At 38.7% G+C, this 26,069-nt stretch overlaps 1 protein-coding gene across 1 annotated transcript; it reads right to left on the reverse strand.

Moving 5' to 3' along the window:
• On the reverse strand, nucleotides 1-25,315 carry LOC115424711 (nuclear body protein SP140-like protein). Its single transcript, XM_030142110.1, is given in 18 exon segments — nucleotides 1-302; nucleotides 427-570; nucleotides 2,333-2,407; nucleotides 2,487-2,601; nucleotides 5,170-5,303; nucleotides 5,725-5,793; nucleotides 6,966-7,105; nucleotides 7,197-7,325; nucleotides 7,467-7,550; nucleotides 7,821-7,857; nucleotides 7,972-8,013; nucleotides 8,108-8,241; nucleotides 9,263-9,382; nucleotides 9,482-9,712; nucleotides 9,800-9,974; nucleotides 25,174-25,214; nucleotides 25,217-25,276; nucleotides 25,279-25,315. Coding segments are annotated over 18 exon segments (1,869 nt in total). The 3' UTR covers nucleotides 1-200.
• Nucleotides 25,316-26,069: the final 754 nt, after the last annotated feature.

A 26,069-nucleotide genomic window follows, 5' to 3' on the forward strand; every position in this document is an offset into this window, starting at 1 on the left:
AGAAGACGATTGAAAGTTTTGTAACGGACGACAGACGACGACAACAGATGCTGCCGCCGCCGCCAGAGGCCACATGACGACAATAGCTTACAGCCTATCGGCCGGTAAGCTAAGAACTCAACCATAAAGCTGTGAAGGTAGTTCCCACTAGATTTTCAATAATATTTCCTATCATCTTCCAAGTCTGAAAACTGAAGTCTCTATGAGTCAGCGGTCTCTTCTTGGATCTTGAAAGCATTCTTAAATTCTCTGTCAAAAACCTCCTTCACGGTGACACCCATGGCAGTGAATTCAGGATTATCCTGCAAAAGAAGACAACAGTCCTAGTCACTAGTCACACATAAATGAGATCTCCTAAAACTCAGACATTTCACTCATGATAAACTGCTCAGTTTGACGTGTACAAATTGAATAAGATGGTCTTACTCGGTTGTATGAAGCACAGTTGGTGAAAATGAGGTGGACATCAGACACAAAGTCTCCAACAGTTTGGTACTGTTTCTCCTGGAGTTTTTCTGCTACACGACCAAACCACATGGGAGTCGTGACCACAGTGGTGTAGTCACTCAGCTGTGTGTGATGAGAAGAAACGACTGACATGCTCAACACCTGTGCACTGAAATGATTTTTAACAAATGTGTGTACTATTTGCATAAGTTTAGCCCATGAAGACCCAGAGGTACTTTTGTGGCACTTCCCAAATGTTTTTTTTTCTCTATATTTAACCTTTCTTAAGTGATTTATCACCATTTATTGCCCCGCCCCCTGAAGGGGAGGCAAGGGGTATTGTTTTTGGTTCAGTTTGTTTGTTTCTTTGCTTGTTTGTTAACACTACAGCAGCAAAACTATTGGTTGCATTCATACCAAACTGGGTTTGTAGATTGCCAGTGACCCAGTATACATGTGATTACATTTTGGGAAAAGTAGGTCAAAGTTCAATTTTTTTTAATGAATTTTTAAAATCTTTTTCTTTTCCATTTACTTATAATGGGTGGAATTTCAAATGTCTGTAGCAGCAAAACTATTAGCTGAATTCAAACCAATTTGGGTTTATAGATTGCCAGTGACTCAGAATAGATGTGATTATATTTTGGGAAGAGTAGGTCAAAGTTCAAATTATTTATTTATTTATTTTAATCTTTTTCTTCCTCCTATTTACTTATAATAGGCAAAATTTCAAATGTCTATGAAAACATCAATTTTGTTTCAATTCACTTCAAACTTGGCACATACTTAGAGGCAATTGATATGCTGACATCAGTGCACGCATAGACATGATAACAACTGGATCGATGCCAAAATAAGCTACAATACTTGCAGGGGACTGGATTTGTTGTGCCTGGCACCACTTATTATAATATTATCCTCTGTATTTTGCATTTTGTTTTTTTTCAGTGAACATCAAGTATTTTCTGATATTTAATTTACTGACCTTGTAGATGTTCATAAAAGCTCAGTTTAAGGTTGAGGGATATTATCTCAAAAACAAAGAACACGGAAGAAAAAACTTTTTCAGTAAAGATATCAATAACAGAATGTAAAAACAAGTGTCTCCAACCACTGTCATTTTTCAAACTCTATGGATTTTATTGGTGAATCAGTGTTGTAGAAGATGACGGTGTTTCTATGTTCACTACTTAGCCTCTGACCTAGCCTGGCCAGCCATCCAGTTTTCTCAGTGTATTCAATACTGAGAAAACAGTCTGGAATTGGGCCGGTCGCTGTGAAATCTGCACGATCTATTCTATCCTGAACCAATCACAAGTCTGGGGGGCGGGAGTTTCACAATGCATCATATGAACTGACTTCTTTTTGTCATGAGACAAAGTCAGTTCCAAGTCTGCAAATCTCTTTACAACTGTTGGTGGTTGTTTACTTGATTCAAAAATAAGGATGGAATTACAGATTACATCCTGTATTCTTAAATTTCTCTGACAAAAGTGTCACGTCCGCCTTATCTGTGATTGGTTTACTCGGCGCCTGTTAGTCCCGCCTTCATATTTGGATTGAAGCCCTGCGATTCCAGGTGGATTTCTCATTGAGAAAGATGGATAGCTGGCTAGGCTACCTCTGAACGTCCAAATGGGTCAGTTCTGATGACCATGAAAAGATGACAAACTGCAATTTACACCAATTATTTACATGCATTGATAGAATTAGTGGATCAACAGGAATTAAATATTTTATATCAGTAGAGGCTTTTGGCCAAAGGTGGATGTTTGGGTCTTTATGGGTTAAAGCTACTATAACCAAATATGTGTTTTATTTGCAGTAAACTGAATTCTAGTTCCTATTTTTATCATGTGACTGAGAGCTGCAGAGGGATACTCACATAAAGGGTTGGGTTTGTTGCAAATATCTGTTGCTGATCAGTATTGTAGAGATACAGGAGAAGATACTGGCATTGCTGTTGAAGTCAGAAAACAGGCATGAAGGACAGCAGCTCAGATATTAAACAGACAGAAGGACTGACACACTGAACTCACCAGCATGTGTTCTGATATATTACAGGACAAAGCAGCTGCTGTAGTTTCCACAGAGGAGAAGAGCTCTTTAGTGTTTGTGAAAACACAAAATGTGCACATCCAAGGTCTATCATCCCTGCACACAAGAAGATCAGTGATTCCCATTCAGTAATAGACTAATTTGGTCCAACACTGTCTTGTAACAAACCAAAAATATTACAATGACAGGACTTATTCTTAACAATTTAGAGCAAAGCCTCACCCTGTTTATCATTTACTCACATTCTAACTGTACTAACACAGGGATGCATTTTCAGAAAAGCACTTATGGTGTTAGAACTTAATAAATCCAACAAAAAAATTAAGTAACATATTTTATGATACACTGATATGTCTATATGATAGAAAAGAACATAGACAATGTAAAAAAAAACAAACAAAAAAAACATGCGGAGTACTCGCAGAGTTATAATATACAAAGCTGCATGCAGTGTTGCATTCAGGTACACCTTGTAAGAATATGATTAACTCTATAGAATCACTTCAGCTGACTTAAATACACTCCTTACAATGACCAATGAGGCAACACACACTGTAAAATACCCTACATGTTATAAAATACAGTCATTAACCCATAAAGACCCAAACATCCATCGCAAACCAAAGGCATCTACTGATCTAAAATGTTTAATACCTGTTGAACCACTGATCCAGTGGTTCTCAAACTTTTTACAGTGGAGTACCCCCTGAAATATGTATTTTTAGCCAAGTACCCCCAAGTCTCACTTCAGCATGTTTGATTGAAGTAAATTAGGCTAAATTTGTTCCTGTGCCAAAGGTATCTGTTTTTATTTTCAAAACTTTGTTATCAAACAACACATATTTAACTGTAATATATAAAAAATACATTTTTAAAATAAATTTTGTCTGCAAAATATAAACTGAAAAGTGCCCTCTTTCATTGAGAAGAAAAGTAAATAAATTGGTCATTAATTAATAAATGAACCTTCCATCAACAAAAATAATTACTTAGCTACTCAAATAAACTCATTTTTATTAATATAAAATAGAAATGTTCTTAAAATGTTACCAAAGCTTAAACAAGATGATTGACAAAACTATTATATGAATGTATTTATTGTGTGTTGTATTTCATTAATTGTCATTATTTATTTTGGAATCAGTACATGATCACTTATGTAATGTATTTTTCCAAAAAAATTTCAAGTACCCCCAGGGCTTCTTCCAAGTACCCCTGGGGGTATGCGTACCCCACTTTGGGAACCCCTGTAGTAATCCTATCAATAAATGTGAATAATTGGTGTAAGTACAGTGTGTCATCTTTTCATGGTCATCAGATATGACCCATTTGGACATTCAGAGGCTCTGTAGTAGGGATGTAAATTATCGATTATGTAAGTAATGATCAACTGATAAGTGGCGATTTTCCTGAGAACCTGAATTTCTTTTTCAATACGGTCTAGAAGAATAAGAGCTAAATACTGTTTATACACATCATGATAAAAACATGTCATATTCCTTAATGATTGATTTATTGAACCATTGGATACAGTCAGTGTTTCCTGTAGAATTCATCTGTTGGTGTGTAATGGGGGGTTGCATGCACATGCGTTTCGTCGGGGGGGGGGGGGGTACTCACACACGCGCAGTACGGCCGGGGGATGCGTGTGTGTTGGTTGGTAACCGCGCATGTGCCTGCATCACTTTCCATCCAACTTCTAATACTATGGGGGTACGGGGCAGCCCGTGCCCCCGCAAAAATGAAAGTGAAACTTTTCGCTCATTTATCTTTTTCTCCTGAAGCTTCGCAAATGCTCGACATACCTGTTGCCCGAATCAGGAGCCTGGAGGATGTTTTCAACTTCTGTCTTACTACCGTGGACTAGACCAGCCTCCAGGGAAAACGTTCTGATACTGACCCCACATTTGTGCGTGTATTTACTCGGGGGTGCACTGCTCCCACAAACAGACGGGCTGGTCTGTGTTTGTCTCCACCTTGTCCATAAAGACATTCTAACTCATCAACACCATGATCCGGTTTGATGACCGGCTATCCCAGCCGCGGCGCCGCAGCGCGGACACACCATCAGCCTTCGAACAGGTGTGGACGGGCGGAAAAGGGCAATTAAGCGACAATTAATAATTTAATTGAGCAAATTCTTATCGACAATTAATCATTAGTCGATTAATTGTTTACATCCCTACTCCGTAGTGAACGTGGAAACACTGTCATCTTCTACAGCATTGATTGACCTGTAAAACCCACAGAGCTGGATCAATGACAGTGGATGGAGACACTTGGTTTACGTTCACTTAATGATATCTTTACTGAAAAAGTCACATTTTCTTTAGTTTTCTCTATTTTTGTTTAATAACCCTCTACTGTATTCTTAGCAATTATGAACATCTACATAATCGGTAAATTAAATATTAGAAAACACCTGATTTTCACTGAAAAATGCAAAATACAGAGGATAATATTCTAATAAATGGTGATAAATCACTTAAGAAAGGTTAAATAGAGAGAAAAATTCATTAGGGGACTGTCATAAAAGTACCAGTGGGTCTTTATGGGCTAAATAAAATATTAATGGTACAGATACAGTCGATGTCTGAGGGAAACACAAGTAATACATATAAAACAGTACATATGAATAAAAGAAAAGTATTAATTGGTGCTTACTCTAAAATGGCGTCCTCCACATGAGGCAGGTGACACGTCTGGTGAAAGGAGCGAGGGCAGTAATCACACTGCACCAGCTCTGCTTCTTCTTCACTTCTACAGATCCAACACTCATCATCGTTTTTCTGGTTATCCTGCAAAAACGTACAAGCATTTTGACTCTTATTAATTTCCGTTATAATTTTTCATTTTATTTGAGGTCTTTTACTCACAGTAATGTGCAGTAATGTGTGTATTCCACTCAGTTTTGACATCTGGTTGCTACATCTCCTACCTCCTGACCTCATATTACTACAATAATGAAAATTACTGTGATACATTTAACTTGAAGTACTTTTCTTGTACTTCAGTGTAATACTTAGCTGTTCAGATTTCAGCTAAACATTTGTACTCTTACAATTATTGATAAATGTATGCATGCTCCTGTTGTTGAAAAATTTGTACCAATAATTTTGTTCAGTCCAAATAAATCTTCATACCATTCAATTACCATTTTTTTTGCATACTGTTTGACAGTGTAGTTTACTATTTCACGTTAAAGACCAACACACTTACCAGGTCTTCAGAATCTGGTGCACACAGTCTGCAGGTGCACAACAGGGAATGACATGACAAGATGTTCTTCTGAAATAAACACATTTACAGAGTCTTTCTATTAGTTTTAAAGCTGCCGTCACAAATCCGGTTTCTCTCTCATGACATCCTTTGCATTTGACCTAACTTGTGTCTTTATGTGTTTTTTTCTGTCTCCATCTGAGCCTTTCTATGTCCTCTGATGATCCCCTGATGATCTTAACAGGGTTATGTTGAGTCAGGCTTAGTAGAAAACATGCATGACAAAATGGGAGTGTGACAGTCAGAAGAAAAACTACTACTAATAAAACATTACATTAAAACTCATCTCTATGACTCTAAGTATTCCACTACAAGTACCTCAGATTGATGGAATTTAATAATTCCACAAAAAAAGGCACAAAAAAACGTCCCTCACATGCGTTGTAGGTTATTTTGGCATCGATCCAGCTGATGTTATCATGTATATGCGTGTGCTGATGTCAGCATATCAATTGCCTCTATATATTTGGCAAGTCTGAAGTAAATTGAAACAAAATTGATGTTTTTATAGGCATTTGAAATTTCAAACATTATAAGTAAATGGGAGAAAAAAAAAGATTTAAAACAATTCATAAAAAATTTAAACTTTGACCTACTGTTCCCAAAATGTAATCAGATCTACTGTGGGTCACTGGCAATCTATAAACCCAATTTGGAATGAATTCAACCAATAGTTTTGCTGCTAGAGTGTTAACAAACAAAGAAACAAACTAGAAAAGCACTCTGAGAGCCAAGACCTCCACCAGGGCAGATCAGTCTCCCCCCCGATCATCATGAAAATTTTATCATTTGTTCCTTGTGCCAGTATCAACATTTCCTGAAAATTTCACCCAAATCCGTCCGTAACTTTTTGACTTATCTTGCTAACAAACAAACACACAAACAAACAAACAAGCCCAGATGAAAACATAACCTCCTTGGTGGAGGTAACAAACAAACAAACAAACCGAAAGAAAAGCAATACCCCTTGCCTCCCCTTTGAGGGGGCGGAGTAATAATAATAATAATAATAATAATAATAATAATGTGGGTGAGCTAAAGCTAAACGCTATCTTACTTCATCAAGCACTGCATTTCTCCATATGTGTGAAACTTATTTACTATTTCACTATTTTTCTGTCAAGCCATTTCATCACAACCTAGTCAGTACACACATATAACACCACCCAGACCATAGTTACCTCTATGAGATCACTAAGTGGTTTTCCTTCCCATGTGATGTCTTTCTTCCAGGACACATCCGTCTCACACAACACCTCCTTCACAAAGTCCACTGGGGTCATCCAGCTCTTCTCAGTGCGAATACACTTCCCCAAGGTCCCTGGTGGTGAAGAAAGGTTTAGAAAACATGCATCTCCACAACTTCAGTGAATGCAGCTACTTTGTTACATGAAGTAGTGGCAGAAAGTTACCGGACGCAAAACGCTTTTTGTGTAACATTGCAGCTACATCTCCACATGTGACTTTGAACACTGTCTTGTGAACGTCTTCCCTGTCGTCTGACTGTTCCTCAGTCTGTTCTCCAGCGTCGTCTTCTTCCTCTGGAATCGACAGAAGGAAGTCATGTTTCTCTACATCAAACTGATGAGGATTTGAGTCAAATGACCTCTGCTACCGTAGCTTCTATTGTTATTGGTAAAAACAAGTTTCAGTCTTAAATTCTACTTTATATAAAGCAGCACCTGTGGTGTTTGTGGAACTCTGTCTGTCACTTGATGAATCCTGCTCTTCCTCATCAAAGTCATCATCACCCTCACCTGCAGACACTACAAAAACATTAACTATAGCAACACTTTCTTTTACAGTTATATCATATAATTTCATACATTCCAACATATGATGCACATTCTTCCTATGAGAAATTCTAATGTTTCATCACTGTATTTGATGTAACAGAGGTTCTTCTAATAGTCACAAGGAATTCCTTGTTCACATATTAGCTATAAAATATATTTTACTCATATTTCTGGGCTTTCATAAGAAACAGTATTTGCAGAATTGTTGAAGATCTTTAGCCTTGTCTGAAATGAACAAACCTGTGAGGACCCGATCAGAGAAGAGTGACTTCTTTGCCTGGCAGGAAGAAAAATGATACAACTCTTTAGTAATTTGAAATAATCATATTTAGTAAAAGGGAAGATATATTGAGACAGAATTTAATCATTTTGACCAAAATTTTGTGTTTACCTTTGTACTCCGTTTATAGCTCTTTACTTTCAGGTGCCCTTCCTGCAGGAAGAAACAGACAGAATGTAATTAAAGAAAACCTTTGTGAAGTTATGTTGTGAATCAAGCTGTGTCACATATTAAAATGTAAGATGACCTGTATAAGTTTTCCCAGCGTAGTTCCCTCACAGCGGATACTCTGCTTCCAGTTTCTACAGCTTGCCTTCCCTGCAAACTTCTCAAACTCACCAGGAGTGTACCACTGTCTTCCCACTGCAATGCACTCCTCCCCTGAAACATGCAGACAAATGGGAAAGTACTTATTTTAGCCATGATATCTTGTGTTTTTCTCTTTATTTTCCTTTCTTTTTATCACAGTGACAACACCCTGCCTTCGCCCAGTTGTAGCTTAGATAGCAGGGTTCCTACAGGTTTCTACAAGTTAAATTTATGACTTTTTAAGACCTTTTTAAGACTACTTAGAACAGAATTCACAGTGTATTTCACACCCATACTGGCAAAAATTTGTGACTCCTAGAATTTGGAAAATGTATTGATTTACTCCAATGACTTGATTCCTACCGTTCCCAGTCATTTCTCACTGGGGGCTGTAAAGAGCGATAACTGGTTTCTAATTTCAATATTAATTGTCAGGTTGGAACAGGTGGAACTGAGTAGACTAAAGTTACTTTCTTTGCAGCTTGGACACATTTACCCGACACATTTAAACACAATACTGCCAACAGGTTTATGGCAACATATGAAGAAAATTTTGTGTCTTTATTGTGCAAGTAAAAAGGGAAAAAAAAAAGCAAACAAAAAATATAATTTTGAAACAAAAAATCAAGATTTCAAAATAAAAATGAAGGTTTCAAAATGTTTAAGCTTAACAAAATCAATTGTGTTCTCATTTTCTTTCATTTCAAATCTGAAAACTTCTGCTTGCAGGTAAAAATGTTTTGTCATTTTAAAAGTTTTGTTTGCAAGTCCAAAGGTCTTGTACTTCTAAATCTTTTGCAAATAAAACATTTTTGCTTTCAAGTTCAAGTGGTACTTTCTGCCTGCCTGGTCCTCCTACCCACTTGAACATGGTAAGCAACATAACTTGACCTGTTAAAGACTTTTTAAGCTATTAAATGCACATGTGGAAATTCAAGACTTTGAAGACTTTTTAAGACCCCACAGGAACCCTGAGGTAGGCTCCAGCACCCCCCCTGACCCCCTCATGGAATAAATATGGATGAAAAAGTGGACAGTAACAACTTCAAAATACGTTACATCAGACATTTCATGTTCCTTTTCGTCCTCTGACCTTTCGCCAGTCTCTGTCTGTTGAGAAACCCCTCCTTGTCTCCACAGGTCACCGGGATCTGGTTTTTGAAGATGCCCCATGTCCAGATGTTCCCCTTCTCTCCCCTCTTAAGTGGAGACGCTGGACATTTAAAAGGCATTTAGAATTCAACCATGACACAGTCGTCTATGAATTAGTGAAGTATTACAGTAACTAAAGCATAAGTTAGAGCTGACTCACAGAAGCATAATTTCTTTGACTTTTTCTTTTGAGCTGGAGCCGCCTGACCAGACGGACCAGCCTGCTCTTCATCATCATCCTCTTCACCTACACTCCTCGTTTTCTTTTTCTTCTTCTTTTTTACTGAGTTTCCTTCTCCATTCTCCTCTTCTGAAGGCTCCTTCCTTTTTTTTCCCTCTGTCTCTTCCTTTTCCAATTTCTCAGGTAGTTTTGGCTCGAACTGGAAAGACCCTGAAATTGAATTCAAATCCAGCAAAATTACAAAAAATACAAGAGAGTCGAGTGGAGAATACTAGCACAGTTTCTTTTGGGCCTTACCATCTAGAAGGCTGTTGCGTAGCTTTTGTAGGGTGACGTATTGGTTAAGGATGCTTTCCTCAAAGACGCACCTCCAGAACAGGTCAATGTGGTCTGATCGCTCTCTTTCCAACCAGTCCAGAAGGTCATACATGCCGTTCTTCACGTTAACTTTACTCTTCATGCGACTTACTTTCTGCACACACACAAGGATTGAAATATTGTTGTAAATTAACTGTTCAAAAAATACACAAATACATTCATGAAATGGCTGATTGCAGCTTTTTTCATCCTATGTCCTTGATTGACATGTTTCATCCAGTCTGAAAGGTTTGAGACTGAGCTTTTTAAACCAGACTAAGGTTGCACCAATCCAATATCAGGATCGGATATCAGCCCCAATATCAACATTTTAGCTGGATCGAGGATCTGTAAAAGCAACCAATCTATAAGACCGAGCTTTCCCCTTAAAGGGGTCATACTTTGCTAAACCCACTTTTATTAGTCTTTGGTACATTTATTTGTGTACCTGGACCCTAATAGTTCAAAAAAGTTTGAATTTGAACCTTCCAGGTGCTGCAAAACTATCATTATTTAATATTTTATTTTGGTAAAAATTGAGTGGATTTCTACAACCCGTTTAAATTCCTTCTTGATTTGTTACATTTTATAACTAGTTATGTTATGACATTTGCACATAAAAGGTCAAGACTTCCAACTGACATTTCTTTGAGTACGCCATAATTGTTTGTCAGCAGCAGCGGTTGTAGTCCATACTAAAAACTTATCCAAACTTTGAGCCGATTACCTAAAATGTTCAGTTGTTGGTTGAATGGGACAGAGCAGCACAGCCAACTAGACAATTTCCACACATGGACATCGTGAGAGGGGCTCGGGGGTCGGGGGGGGGGGGCACGCTGTCAGTTCCATTCTGAGGTCGTTCACGACAACAGGTCCCGCTCGCGATCGCAAGGTCGCGTCCACGTCCAGGCCCAAGCGGCGCACAGCTGAGGCAAATTTCCGGGACCGCTAGATGGCGCTATGAATCGGATTCAATATCGCTGTGTCATTTTGTTCGAGGCAAGAACAACATCAACCAGGTCAAGTTTGGTGGAGATCGGATAAAAAATGACAGAGTTACCACAGGGGACCACTAGGTGGCAGTATCAGTCTAATTTAGTATCATTTCATTCAATGCTTGACTAACATCAGCCAGGACAACTTTGGTGCTGATTGGACCAAAATGACAGAGTTACCGTGCAGGACCAGTAGGTGGCAGCATCAGTCTAATTTAGTATTATTTCATTCAGTCAGTATTTACAGCTGCCCCCCCCTTCTTAAATTCTACTTCTACCCCTGCACCAATGTAATGTGACTCCAATGACCCTTAATGACCTGTCGTTGCCACGGTGACGTTCAGGCTGTTAGGGGGAGTGTGCTTGGAGTGTGCTCAGACTGCAGAGAGAAAGGCAGAAAGAGCTGTGGAATAGGTCCGAAACATCTGCTCATTACGGAAAAACCGTCAAAGATAGGTGAAAACTAAAATGATCATGACTGGCACGAAGAGCTCTTGAACACACAGATGTGGTTTTCTTCCTTGTACTGCAATGCATTTTTGTCCTCTGTAGGGGACAAAAGTTTTACAGTTTTACTTGCTGTCCATTGCAAAGAACATTCCATTAAAATCAATCAATACATAAAAATAATTTTTAAAAAAAAGTATCTGAAAAACAAACAAAGACACACAAAAAACTGTTGCAGAATGCAGTTTCCAATCAAGACATGTTTAATGGAAAAAAGCTAATTTTTTTATTTCCCTGGGTCTCAGGAGGTTAATTCTGCTAATCTGATTTTTTTTTTTTTTTAACATTTTAGCATACTATAATACTAGTTATTACTCACTCAGATAATATGCAAAAAAAACAACTTTAAAAACTCTGTTAATTACAGTCTAATAACAATTAGTAATTGATTTAGATAAAAGAACAGGAAAATAACAGGAATGTCAGTGTATGGGATGATGCATAAGCGTCCACTGTGTTGGTTGATATGGAACTAAAACAACAAAACCCATGAACATACAAAAGAAAATCTATAGAATAACTGTCAACTGTAGTGACCACTATGCATGAAAGGGTTAATAACTAAAGCCTCATTTGAAAGTGTTGCTCTTGCTTTGGATTGCCTCTGTTTATATTAGCAATGATAACGGAGGAGTTAACGGCACCTAATAATGCCATTTCATCTTGTGTGTTTAAAAGTTTGTGTTCACCTTTCTTTGAAAAGAAGTTGGTCAGAACTTGACTTCCTTCATTTTGCCTTCTCTCCCTTTCTTTTCTTTCCTTTCTTTTCTGAAATCCTGACTTATTTTTTTTAAAACTGTGACATCATTATAAGATTTCTTCTACCATAGAGATGCAGAATACAATAATGTACCAATTTATAAAATCTAATGTGTGAAGCTTGCATATAGGTCCATATTTGTCATATAATTTAGTTGAACAACAGGAAAAAAAAAACTTTAACAAAAAATCTTAACTTCCCATGGGCCCCTTTCTCCCTTGGGCCCCCCCACAGTTGGGTAGGTTAACAGCCCTGATCAATGGCCGTGCCAGTGACCCTTAATAGACCTGTCGTTGCCACAGTGACGTTCAGGCTGTTAGGGGGAAGTGGGCTCAGAAGACATAGAGACAGACAGAAAGAGCTCTGGAATAGGTCTGAAACATCTGCTCATTACGGAAAAACCCTAAAAGATAGGTGAAAACTAAAATGATCATGACTGGCACGAAGAGCTCTGGAACACACAGATGTGTTTTTCTTCTTTGTACTGTGAGAAATGTCAGAGTTACAGCAGTGTAAAAACAGTCAACTTATCAGGAAAACAATCTGTTTGTACTGATTTGAATAGGGGAAGAGGAGTGGAAAGCCTCCATTCTTCTGCCTGCCATTTCACTTTAGAAAGAGCTAGGTCTTCAAACTTAGGTTCATATGAAGCCCAGGAAGTGTGACTACATTTTTGGAAAGAATCATTTGTCTCCTATGTATTGTTTGGCCGGGAGGACGAGTCATCTTCTGGACAAGATTTCGCCGATTAATTCAGCCTAATCCGCTGGGAGTAGCCCTGCAATTAATATATCAAAATGTGTGGTTTCATCAGGAATAGTGTGCTATGACTCAAGGTAGAGATTCATTCATTTTTCGCAGTTATAGGCAAAAAACATGCAAAAAAAGTCCCATAGAAATGAATGGGGAGAGGAAAAATCAGCCACAAAAATCCACTTGTTTCTGACTGCTACTGCTTCGCCATACTTTGACCTACAGACTTCATTTAAACTTTAAAACGCAGGCATTTTGTCGTCTCCACAGAAATGTACCTTGTTTGAGGATGAGGTTTACGGTTTTTGATAGATGGGTCTTAGAAAAGTGTCAGATTTGTCAGAAAACACCAAAACAGAGCACACATTCCTGGCATACCAATCTCATTAGTGTGAAAACAGCTGAAAATCACCTCAAAATTTAGTGGATAACTCGTCCTCCCGGCCAAACGATACATAGGAGGCAAATGATTCTTTCCAAAAATGTAGTCACAGTTCCTGGGCTTCATATGAACCTAAGTTTGAAGACCTAGCTCTTTCTAAAGTGAAATGGCAGGCAGTAGAATGGAGGCTTCCCCCTCCTCTTCCCCTATTCAAATCAATACAAACAGATTGTTGTTTTCCTGATAAGTTGACTGTTTTTACACTGCTGTAACTCTGACATTCTTCACAGTACAAGGAAGAAAAACACATCTTTGTGTTCCAGAGCTCTTCGTGCCAGTCATGATCATTTTAGTTTTCACCTATCTTTTAGGGTTTTTCCCGTAATGAGCAGATGTTTTGGACCTATTCCAGAGCTCTTTCTGCCTGTCTCTGTGTCTTCTGAGCCCATTTCCCCCTAACAGCCTGAACGTCACTGTGGCAATGACAGGTCTATTAAAGGCCATTGGCACGGCCATTGATCAGGGCTGTTAACCTACACAGCTGTGGGGGGGCCCAAGGGGGAGGGGGGGCCCATGGGAAGTTAAGATTTTTTTGTTAAAGTTTTTTTTTTTTTTCCTGTATTTCAACTAAATTATGATAAATACCAACTTATATGGAAGCTTCACACATTAGATTTTATAAATTGGTATATTATTGTATTCCATAAAAGTACAGACTGCTGTCACTACTCTGTGAACACCCATTGAGAAAAGCACAAAATGGTTCACTTCACACAGAGTTTAAGAAACACACTTTGCTTGTTAGGCTACGGTGACTCGTTGCATCTCTATGATAGAAGAAATCTTATCATGATGTCACAGTTTTGAAAAAATAACTCAGGATTTCAGAAAAGAAAGGAAAGAAAAGAAAGGGAGAGAAGGCAAAATGAAGGAAGTCAAGTTCTGACCAACTTCTTTCAAAGAAAGGTGAACACAAACTTTTAAACACACAGATGAAATGGCATTATTAGGTGCCGTGTTGTTTTCCTGATAAGTTGACTGTTTTTACACTGCTGTAACTCTGACATTCTCCACAGTACAAGGAAGGAAAAACACATCTTTGTTGTTCCAGAGCTCTTCGTGCCAGTCATGATCATTTTAGTTTTCTCCTATCTTTTACAGTTTTTCCGTAATGAGCAGATGTTTCGGACCTATTCCAGAGCTCTTTCTGCCTGTCTCTGTGTCTTCTGAGCCCACTTCCCCCTAACAGCCTGAACGTCACTGTGGCAACGACAGGTCTGTTAAGGGTCATTGGCACGGCCCATTGATCAGGGCTGTTAACCTACACAGCTGTGGGGGGGGGCAAGGGAGAGGGGGGGCCCCATGGGAAGTTAAGATTTTCTTGTTAAGTATTTTTTTTTTCTTGTTGTTCAACTAAATTATATGATAAATATGGACCTATATGCAAGCTTCACACATTAGATTTTATAAATTGGTATATTATGTATTCCATAAAAGTACAGACTGCTGTCACTACTCTGTGAACACCCATTGAGAAAAGCACAAAATGGTTCACTTCACACAGAGTTTAGAAACACACTTTGCTTGTTAGGCTACGGTGACTCATTGCATCTCTATGATAGAAGAAATCTTATCATGATGTCACAGTTTAAAAAAATAAGTCAGGATTTCAGAAAAGAAAGGAAAGAAAAGGGAGAGAAGGCCAAAACGAAGGAAGACAAGTTCTGACCAACTTCTTTTCAAAGACAGATGAACACAAACTTTTAAACACACAAAATGAAATGGCATTTATATATATATATATATATATATATATATATATATATACACAGTACAGGCCAAAAGTTTGGACACACCTTCTCATTCTTCACATTTTCTTTATTTTCATGACTATTTTCATTGTAGATCCTCACTGAAGGCATCAAAACTATTGAATGAAACACATATGGAATTATGTACTTAACAAAAAAGTGTGAAATAACTGAAAACATCTCTTATATCTAGTCTCTTCAAAGTAGCCCCCTAGCTCTGATGACTGTTTTGCACACTCTTGACATTCTCTTGATGAGCTTCCAGAGGTAGTCACCTGAAGTGGTTTCCCAACAGTCTTGAAGAAGTTCCCAGAGATGCTTAGCACTTGTTGGTCCTTTTGCCTTCACTCTGCGGTCCAGCTCAACCAAACCATCTCGGTTGGGTTCAAGTCCGGTGACCTGTGGAGGCCAGGTCATCTGGCGCAGCAACTCCAATCACTCTCCTTCTTGGTCAAATATCCCTTACACAGCCTGGAGGTGTGGTTGGGGTTCATTGTCCTGTTGAAAAATAAATGATGGTCCAACTAAACGCAGACCGGATGGAATGGCATGTCGCTGCACGATGCTGTGGTAGCCATGCTGCTTCAGGTTGCCTTTAATCTTGAATAAATCCCCAACAGTGTCACCAGCAAAGCACCCCCACCCATCACACCTCCTCCTCCATGCTTCACGGTGGGAACCAGCATGTAGCATCCATCCGTTCACCTTTTCTGCGTCGCACAAAGACACGGCGGTTGATCCAAAGATCTGAAATTTGGGATCTCATCAGACCAAAGCCAGATTCCACTGGTCTAATGTCCATTCCTTGGGTTTCTTGGCCCAAATAAATCTCTTGTGTTTTGTTGCCTCCTCCTTAGCAGTGGTTTCCTAGCAGCTGTTTGACCATGAAGGCCTGATTGGCGCAGTCTCCTCTTAACAGTTGTTGTAGAGATGTTGTATGCTGCTAGAGCTCTGTGTGGTATTCATCTGGTCTTTAATCTGAGCTGCTGGTTATTTGCGATTTCTGAGGCTGGTGACTCGCATGAACTTATCTTCAGCATCAGAGGTGACTCTTGGTCTTCCTTCTGGGGCGGGCGGTCCTCATGTGAGCCAGTTTCGTTGGAGCGCTTGATGGTTTTTGCGACTGCACTTGGGGACACATTCAAGGTTTTGCAATTTTCCGGGACTGGACTGACCTTCATTTCTTAAGTAATGATGGCCACTCGTTCTCTTTACTTAGGCTGATTGGTTCTCGCCATAATAGTATTCTACAGTTGTCCAGTAGGGCTGTCAGCTGTGCATCAACCTGACTTCTGTACAACACAACTGATGGTCCCAACCCCATCAATAAGGCAAGAAATTCCACGAAGAAACCCTGATGAGGCACACCTGTGAAGTGGAAACCATTTCAGGTGACTACCTCTGGAAGCTCCTCAAGGAGAATGCCAAGGGTGTGCAAAGCAGTCATCAGAGCTAATGGTGGCTACTTTGAAGAACTAGAATATAAGAGATGTCAGTTATTTCACACTTTTTTGGTAGTAATAATTCCACATGTGTTCATTCATAGTTTTGATGCCTTCAGTGAGGCTCTACAATGAAAATAGTCATGAAATAAAGAAAATGCGAAGAATGAGAAGGTGGTCCAAACTTTTGGCCTGTACTGTATATATATACAGGGTGGGGAAGCCAAATTTACAATATTTTGATTGAAAGGGATTGAAGAGACAGTATATGACCAATTAGTTTATGAAAGTCATGAGAATTTATTTGCCACAAGAAAATGGACATAATAGAAAATGTTTTTATTCTATGTGTCCTCCTCCTTTCTCAATAACTGCCTTCACACGCTTCCTGAAACTTGTGGCAAGTGTTCCTCAAATATTCGGGTGACAACTTCTCCCATTCTTCTTTAATAGTATCTTCCAGACTTTCTCGTAATAGTTTTGCTCATAGTCATCTCTTCTTTACATTATAAACAGTCTTTATGGACACTCCAACTATTTTTGAAATCTCCTTTGGTGTGACGAGTGCAATCAGCAAATCCCACACCTCTTGACATTTGCTTTCCTGATTACTCATATGGCAAAAGTTTCTGAAAAGGTATGGATAATAGTGTTAGGTATGATTATGACATCAATATAGGTTTGGTTTCAAAACAATTGACGTAGTGCCTGCTGAGAAAAAACAACTAAATGTTCATTGTAAATTTGCTTCCCCCACCCCTGTGGTGTATACATATATATATATATATATATATATATATATATGTCAGATCGAAAATGTTGTATTTATGCTCACAGAAATTCTAATCATAAAAGATGAGGTCAAGGGCGTCACAGATGGACAGCCCCACTACTTCTTCATTCATAACTTTTGAACCAGACAAGTTTAAGACAAATATTACACATAATTGGAAAGGTCTAAATGCCATCTTAAACATACTCAAAGGGCCAAATTTAGTTTCAAATATTTCTAAATAAAAAACATCAATAACTACTGTGTCCACGAATGGACAAAAAATTTATATCTATTTTTTGCAAGGAATAACAAAGTTCTCAGAAGTTTCTACGACATTATCATCCTAAAGTATATTCAGTGTAAACCCAGGGGTGTCCAAACTTTTTTTCAAGAGGGCCAGATCTGATAATGTGGACCATTGCCAGGGGCCAGTGGTCCCTTCAGACATTTTTTAAACAGTAAAAATTACATATAAATGCTGTTCTACAACAATTTATTTTCCATTGTCACAACTATCATTTTTTTAAATGGCAATGTAACCAAATCTAGGCCACTCAGGTCTGAACAAATTTTAAAAAAAACAAACAAAAAAAACTCCAATTCTGCCTTCCTTTCACATCTGGAGTCAGATAACATAGAACAAACTGTATGGAGTATCTTCAATTCCAAGTTGATAAAAATCTTAACCCCCATTCATTTTTAAACATGACTTATATGAGTAAATCATTACTCATATATTACTCAGTAATGCAAAGTCTGTTAACGTTTAAGACAGGGGTTGTCCAAACTTTTTTTCAAGAGGGCCAGAATCTGATGATGTGGAGATTGCCAGGGGCCAGTGGTCCCTTGGATGTTTTTTAAACAGTAAAAATTACATATAAAAACGCTGTTCTACACAATTTAATTTTCATTGTCACATATCATTTTTTAAATGGCAGTGTACACTAAATCTAGGCCACTCAGGTTCTGAACAAATTAAAAAAAACAAACAAACAAAAACAATTCTGCCTCTCCTTTCACATCTGGAGTCAGATAAATAGAACAAAATGTATGAGTATCTTCAACTTCCCAAGTTGATAAAAAATCTTAACCCCCACATTCATTTTAAACATGACTTTAATGAGTAATCCATTACTCATATATTACTCAGTAATGCAAAGTCTGTTAACGTTTAAGGACAGGGGTGTCCAAACTTTTTTTCAAAGAGGGCCAGATCTGATGTCTGGGAGATTGCCAGGGGCCAGTGGTCCCTTTGGATGTTTTTTAAACAGTAAAATTACATATAAAACGCTGTTCTACAACAATTTACTTTTCATGTCACAATATCATTTTTTAAATGGCAGTGTAACTAAATCTAGGCCAATCATGTCTGAACAAATTAAAAAAAAACAACAAAAAAAAACAATTCTGCCTTCCTTCTACATCTGGAGTCAGATAACATAGAACAAACTGTATGGGAGTATCTAAACTTCCAAGGTTGGTAAAAATCTTAACCACATCTCATTTTTAAACATTAATTATATGAGTACTCATACTCATATATTATCAGTAATGCAACGTCTGTAACATTTAAGATGAAAACCTATGACTCTTACTCTTGTCTTTCACAAAATCATTCAGAAAGTAATATTTGTGTCACATCTACAAGTACATAACACCAGCAGTTAGAGGCAACTAACCTGGCAAATTGGTTAGCTTGCCTTGGTGGCGAATTCATCGAACTCCAGGTTCACATGAAGAGTCACTGTTGAGTTTAAAGCAGCTTGAATTTGCTTCACTCCCTGCTAGCTTGTCGTATGTGTTAGCATGTTTTGTCTGCTCGTGTCTCTTTACATTGAATCCTTAAACAAGGCAACAGTTCTCTTGAAAAATTAGGCAAACACAATCGCCTTGATTTCAGTGAAAAAATATAAGTCCCATCTCTCCTGGAAGCCGGCGGCCCTCACTGTCAACTTTGTTTTTTTATTTACAGGTGCCGTGGTTAGAAATTAGCGAAAAGGGTTCATGACGAGGTCACAGAGCCAGGTAGAGTTAGAGTGGTGCTGCCACCATGAGGTGAAGGAGAAACTGCATTTTGAACCTTTTATGATTCATGTACTCGGTTCAACAGTCCAAGCGGGCCGTAAATAATACATTCTAAAACCCAAGCTGTGGGCCGTATTAAATCTGACCGCGGGCCGTGATTGGCCCCCGGGCCGGACTTTGGACATGCCTGGTTTAAGATGAAAACATATGACTTACTTCTGTCTTTCACAAAATCATTCAGAAAGTAATATTTGTGTCACATCTACAAGTACATAACACCAGCAGTTAGAGGCAACTAACCTGGCAACTTGGTAGCCTGCTTTGGTGGTGAATTCATTGAACTCCCAGGTTCACATGAAGAGTCACTGTTGTGAGTTTAAAGCAGCTTGAATTTGCTTCACTTTTCAGAGCGCTCACTCCCTGCTAGCTTGTCGTATGCGTTAGCATGTTTTGTCTGCTCGTGTCTCTTTACATTGAATTCCTTAAACAAGGCAACAGTCTCTTGACAAATTAGGCAAACATAATTGCCTCAATTTTCAGTGAAAAAAAATTGTAATTCCCATCTCTCCTGGAAGCGGCGGTCCTCACTGTCAACTTTTGTTTTTTTATTTACAAGCGCCGTGGTTAGAAATTAGTGAAAAAGGTTCATGGCGAAGTCACAGAGCCAGTAGAGTTAGAGTGGTGCTGCCACCATGAGGTGAAAGGAGAAACTGCATTTTGAACCTTTTATGATTCATGTACTCAGTTCAACAGTCCAAGTGGGCCATAAATAATATAATATAAAACCCAAGCTGTGGGCCGTATAAAATCTGACGCGGGCCGTGATTGGCCCCCGGGCCAGACTTTGGACATGCCTGGTGTAAACCTTTATTCCCTCTATTTTACAACCTAATAATTGGTTAGAGGAAAAAAATATTTTATCATACCTAATAAGCAAGAGTTTTGACAAACATCAACTTGCAAATGGCAGCAAATGGCAACGTCACAGATGGACAACAAAAGTAAATATCAAACTAAATAAATAATATTTAATAAAAATTAAATATCAAATAATTTTTAAAATTGCAATTATCAATATCATACACTTTTTTTACAATATATACAACATACAAATACATACACATAAACATTATATTAAAATGTATTTGCATAGATGTTATTGATTGATTGATTGATGATTAATTGATTGATTTGATGAAGAAAACTTTACACCATAGTATGGCTCTCCCAATATGGTTAAATCCAGTGGCGATTTCTCATAGACTGCAAGGGAAGCCCGGCTTCCCCTACAATTACAAAATTTAAATGGTTAAATATGTACAGTTGTGTTGACATTTCATTGACTGCAAATGTGTTAGAACACGTTCATCTCAAAGACGAGTTTGTTCAGAATCAGCTTTATCACAAACCAACAGACTGGATGTTGTTCACTTCTCATCCTTTCCCGTGTCTCTGTTTTCTCATACATCTCTGCTCAGTGCATTTGTCCGTAGACTCCGGGCGTCTCTGGGCTTCAATGGGACTGAGTGGAACAGTTTTTTTCATTGCCTAAAAACTGGACGGTAATTGAATAAATGCCACGATGTTGTCCCGCCCCCGGACGCCGGCGTCTCTGGGGGTGAATGGAGCTGTGGGCGGAGCTCGGCCGGGCCGGACGCCAGAATCCCACGTGCTGATTGGAGGATCATTCGAAAGGCTGAATCCCATTTGATTGACAGCTAGTTTGAGATCTCCTCCTTCACTGACACAGTTCAGTTTAATACCGTTGCGCATTCTGCTGTGAAATCGAGACAGAAACCACTGCGAAATTACTCGTTCATTTCTTGCACTGTAAATAAAACACACTCATTGGACTTCCTTGTTTCAATTTAACATAATTTCAGCATTTTCTTGTTTCAGTTACATAATTTAATCATTTGTTGTTTGAGTTTAATATCGTTTTGTAGATAGTTAAATCAAACAAACTGTCGGCTAGGTCGGAGTGAAAGGAGCATCTTGTTTAAAAAGGCTGAAGTCTTACACTCCAACACAATGGGCCGAGGCAATCTAAGCAGCCTAGCTCTGCTGGACACTGAGAGGACACTGGTCCAGTCCCTGGAAAAGACGCCTACTGGTACAATAAGGTCACTGAGCATTTTCTTAAAAAGGAACGGAGGGCCAAATTTATGTTTAAATAACTTGACTTTTTTTTTTTTTTGGATGTAAGCTGACAATGAGCTTCCCCTGTCTGAAAGACGAGCAGCCGCCACTGGTTAAATCATGATGTTAGCCCTGTGATATAGCCATTGTGTTGGTGGGTAAGGCCCTTGACAGATGTCAAATTACATTGGTGCAGGGGTATAAGTAGAATTTAAGAAGGGGGGAGGGGGCAAGGTGTAAATACTGACTGAATGAAATGATACTGAATTAGACTCATACTGCCACCTAGTGGTCCCCTATGGTAACTCTGTCATTTTTTGTCCGATCTCCACCAAACTTGACCTGGTTGATGTTACGACTTCCCTGAATGAAATAATACTGACTCTGGCTGAGCACTGCCACCTAGCGGTCCTGCACGGTAACTCAGTAATTTTTGATCCGATCAGCACCAAACTTGACCTGGTTGATGTTGTTCCTGCCTCGAACAAAATGACACAGCGATACTGAATCCGATTCATACCGCCATCTAGCGGTCCCGGAAATTTGCCTTGGCTGTGCGCCGCTTGGGCCTGGACGTGGACGCGACCTTGCAATTGCGAGTGGGACCTGTTGTCGTTAACGACCTCAGAATGGAACCGACGGCGTGTACTTGTTTTTCTTAAGACATTTCAAGTTGTTCACGTTATTCAGATTTTTAAGGAAACAATGTAGATATAAACATTATCATAATGTAATTTTACTTTTTCACTGGTATTATTTTACTGGTCCGGCCCACTTGAGATCATATTGGGGTGAATGTGGCCCCTGAACTAAAATGAGTTTGACCCCTGTTCTATGCTAAAACCGAGACCTGGGTAACTACAATTCGTTATAACACGTACCACTGATTGAACGACAATAAAGCTGAGTCTGATTCTGATAATATGTCTTTCATACTTCTTGTTATTCTTGACATAATGTGGTGGACTATACCATGGAAACTGTCCACTAGTGATGTGACGTTCACGAATGAATCAAATCTTTTGAACGGCTCTTTGAAATGAATGATGCGAACCGAGTCTTTGCAAAGAGCCATTCATTTTTTTTGGGGGGGGGGGTCCGATTGCCTGTCAATTTAGCGTCACTGGGGAGGCAATGGGCAGGAGGAGAATGTTGTGTTTTGTGCAGTTTTTTCCGTATGTTTACACCAAGGTTAAAATAGTTTTGGATTTTTAATTAGTTTAGTTTAATTAGTTTTGACTTTTTTTTCTCAAATTCAGTTAGTTTTCATTAGTTTTTAGAGCAGGTTTGCTAATTTTTATTAGTTATCATTTTTTTCTGAATCCTTAGTTTTAGTTTAGTTTTAGTATTAGTTTTAGTTATTTCATATATTTTATCTTCCTCACCATCCTATTCAAAGAAATTAGTGAGGTGCGAATTAGCAGGTTACTCTGGACGCTTTATTTGGGGGTCGGGTTAGGGGGCTCATTGACTGAGCAGAGACACAAACACATGTGCATTATGATGTATAAATTCCCTATGACAGGTTGGGGAGGGTGCGATCCATACACAACATCACTTACGTGAAAACAATGCGAAGATGTGCAAAGCGTGAGAGGAGATGCACAAAGCAGCCAGCAGTTAAACCAGATAGAAACGTATAAACCAGGTAACCAGCAGTTAAAGCAGATAGAAACATATATAAACCAGGTAACCAGCAGTTAAAGCAGATAAACATATTAACCCAGCTAACCAGCAGTTAAACCAGATAGAAACATTTATAAACAGCTAACCAGCAGTTAAACCAGATAAAAACATTTATAAACCAGCTAACCAGCAGTTAAACCAGATAAAAACATTTATAAACCAGCTAACCAGCAGTTAAACCAGATAAAAACATTATAAACAGCTAACCAGCAGTTAAACCAGATAAAAACATTTATAAACCAGCTAACCAGCAGTTAAACCAGATAAAAACTTTATAAACAGCTAACCAGCAGTTAAACCAGATAAAAACATTTATAAACAGCTAAGCAGCAGTTAAACCAGATAGAAACATTTATAAACCAGCTAACCAGCAGTTAAACCAGAAGAACATTTATAAACCAGCTAACCAGCAGTTGAACCAGATAAAAACATTTATAAACTGCTACCAGCAGTTAAACCAGATAAAAACATTTATAAACAGCTAACCAGCAGTTAAACCAGATAAAAACATTTATAAACCAGCTAACCAGCAGTTAAACCATATAGAAAAATATATAAAACCACTAAACTATATAACCCAGTCCTCATCAGTAAACCACACCTTAGCAGATCTCTCATCTCTTAATCATCTCCAGTTCCATTATTTGCCAACTTTGCTTCATTTCAGTTCAGCTAGCTGCTAGAACGTCTAAACGTTTTTTTTAACATTCTAACAGGTTCCATACCTCTGTAATTGGATTAGTTTTCCTCCTCCTCTTCTCTCCTCTTCTAAACTGTGCAGTTAAGCCCTTGGAAGGCTTTTTCATGGTGATAAACTCTCCAGTTTTTACCTGGATGCTAGTTCAACACTGACCTGCCTCTGCTCTGCTCTGTCACTCACGCGCAACAAGGTGCGCAAAAAACAAAAAAAAAAAACCCTGACCCCACTCATCACTACAGTAAACCCCAGACAGGACTGCGCTGCTGAGTCCCAGCTTTAGTCTGTATGTTCCAGGTGGAGTGGGGACCAGAAGACGACTGGAAACCACAGTGACCAGACATGACAGACTGGAGTGTCCTATGGTGCTGCAGCTAAAACTGTTGGAGCCAAATAAAAGAATTTGATATCAATCCGACATTGACAAAGACGAAAACGAAGGGAATTTTATCCATAATTTTTATACGTTTTAGTTAGTTTTGTAAGCTCACAATACAGTTTCAGTTAGTTATCGTCTTTTTCTTTAATTAGAGTTTATTATTTCAGTTAACGAAAAGTTTTTTCAATTTTAGTTTTCGTCATTTCGTGCGTTTTCGTTAATGATAATAACCTTGGTTTACACACATTCATTGTTCTTGTTCTGAGGAAAAGTGCACTACAGTTGTTAAAGTATTTAAGTAATTGCAATGATAAGTCACCTTTGTGTTTTGTGCATTTTTTCTGTATGTTTACCAACATACTGTTCTTGTTCTGAGAACTGCACTGTAGTTCAGGTATTTCAGTAACTGCAGTGATTCATCACTGTTGTGTTTTGTGCAATTTTTTCCAGTATTACACACATTTATTGTTCTTGTTTTGAGGAGAATAAAATGTTATTTCATAAGAAAATGTTTTATTTTTTCTTCATTTTTAGGCTACAGACTAGTCCACACAATGTACCGTGATTTTTGGTCCAATTCCAGCATTTGCCTAATGTCACCTCTCATGTCATGGATTTACCCACACATCTGAACTATTCTTTTTTACGGTAAGATCATATTTACTACCGCGCCAATTAAACACCTTTCAAATGTAATGACAATCATCACATGTAGCCTATTTAGTCATTAAACATTGGTGTTTCAAAAAAATGTAAAAAACATAAAAGAGCCAGTCTTTGAACGGCTCCTTTCAAAGAGCCAAAAGTCCCATCATGCGCAGCCATGCCGTTACTTTGGCTTTACGCATGTGTGCGTAATAAAGGCGCGCCTTCTCCACTTTCCACTGGCGCGTTTTTTCATTACTTTGCATATATGTGAGGAGGAGGACGGTAGTGTACTGCGTGTCTCCTGTAGACCCCCACCTTGTATCGGTCCTCTGGGATGAGGTTGTGATCCCTCAGCGGTTCAGGAGGGTTTGCGGGTTCTCCATCAGGGACATCTCTGTTTTGTGGCGGTGGAAAAGCGCAGCAGCTCCTCAGGTTCCAGGAAATCTATCGGATTCATCCCGACCCAGTGTAGGTTGTTACAGTAAAACAGACCCAGTGGCAGACTAAAACCTCTGCAAATACTGATCCCAGTACCGTTCACACTACTGCCCACAGTGGAGTACTTCAGGGGCTGCTTCTGCTCCTGTTCTGCACCAGGGTCCTTCAGTGCAGTTGGAACCTCTGCAGACTACATGCAAAGGCCCATATGTGAGCTCTAACAGGGCGGAAAAGAAAATCAATAAAATTCAAACAGATTTGTAAAATCCCCGGAAGTCTTTTCAGGCGCGCTCAGAGCTATTCTTGGTGAAGTGCTTCCTGGATCCTCCTCCAGTGACGTTTGGAAAGTGAAACTCAAACTCCTGTGCGTCAGTTCTGGTCATCTGCAGCAGGGGCAGGAGTGGACCAAACAGCCTCAGGTTATACTCAGTTCACAACTGCAAATGCAGGATTCTGTTTGGGTTTCTGTAAATTGGCTTAGAGTCTGGTTCTGACCAACTCTATAAGTAAAGTGTCATGAGATCACTTTTGTTATGATTTGGCGCTAGATAAATAAAATTTGATTTGATTTGATCTATCTCTCCTTTATGTGGGGCACTTTGTAACATATTGTTTTAAAAAGTGCTATAGAAATAAAGCTTTACTTACTTACAACAGTGGTCTCAAACTCCTTTTAGTTCAGGGGCCATATTAAGCCAAATTTGATCTGAAATGGGCCAGACCAGTGAAATAATAACATAATAATGTATAAATAATGTCAACTCCAAATTTTC

This window comes from Sphaeramia orbicularis, chromosome 8 (genome assembly GCF_902148855.1).
Source record: "Sphaeramia orbicularis chromosome 8, fSphaOr1.1, whole genome shotgun sequence".
NCBI lineage: Eukaryota > Metazoa > Chordata > Actinopteri > Kurtiformes > Apogonidae > Sphaeramia > Sphaeramia orbicularis.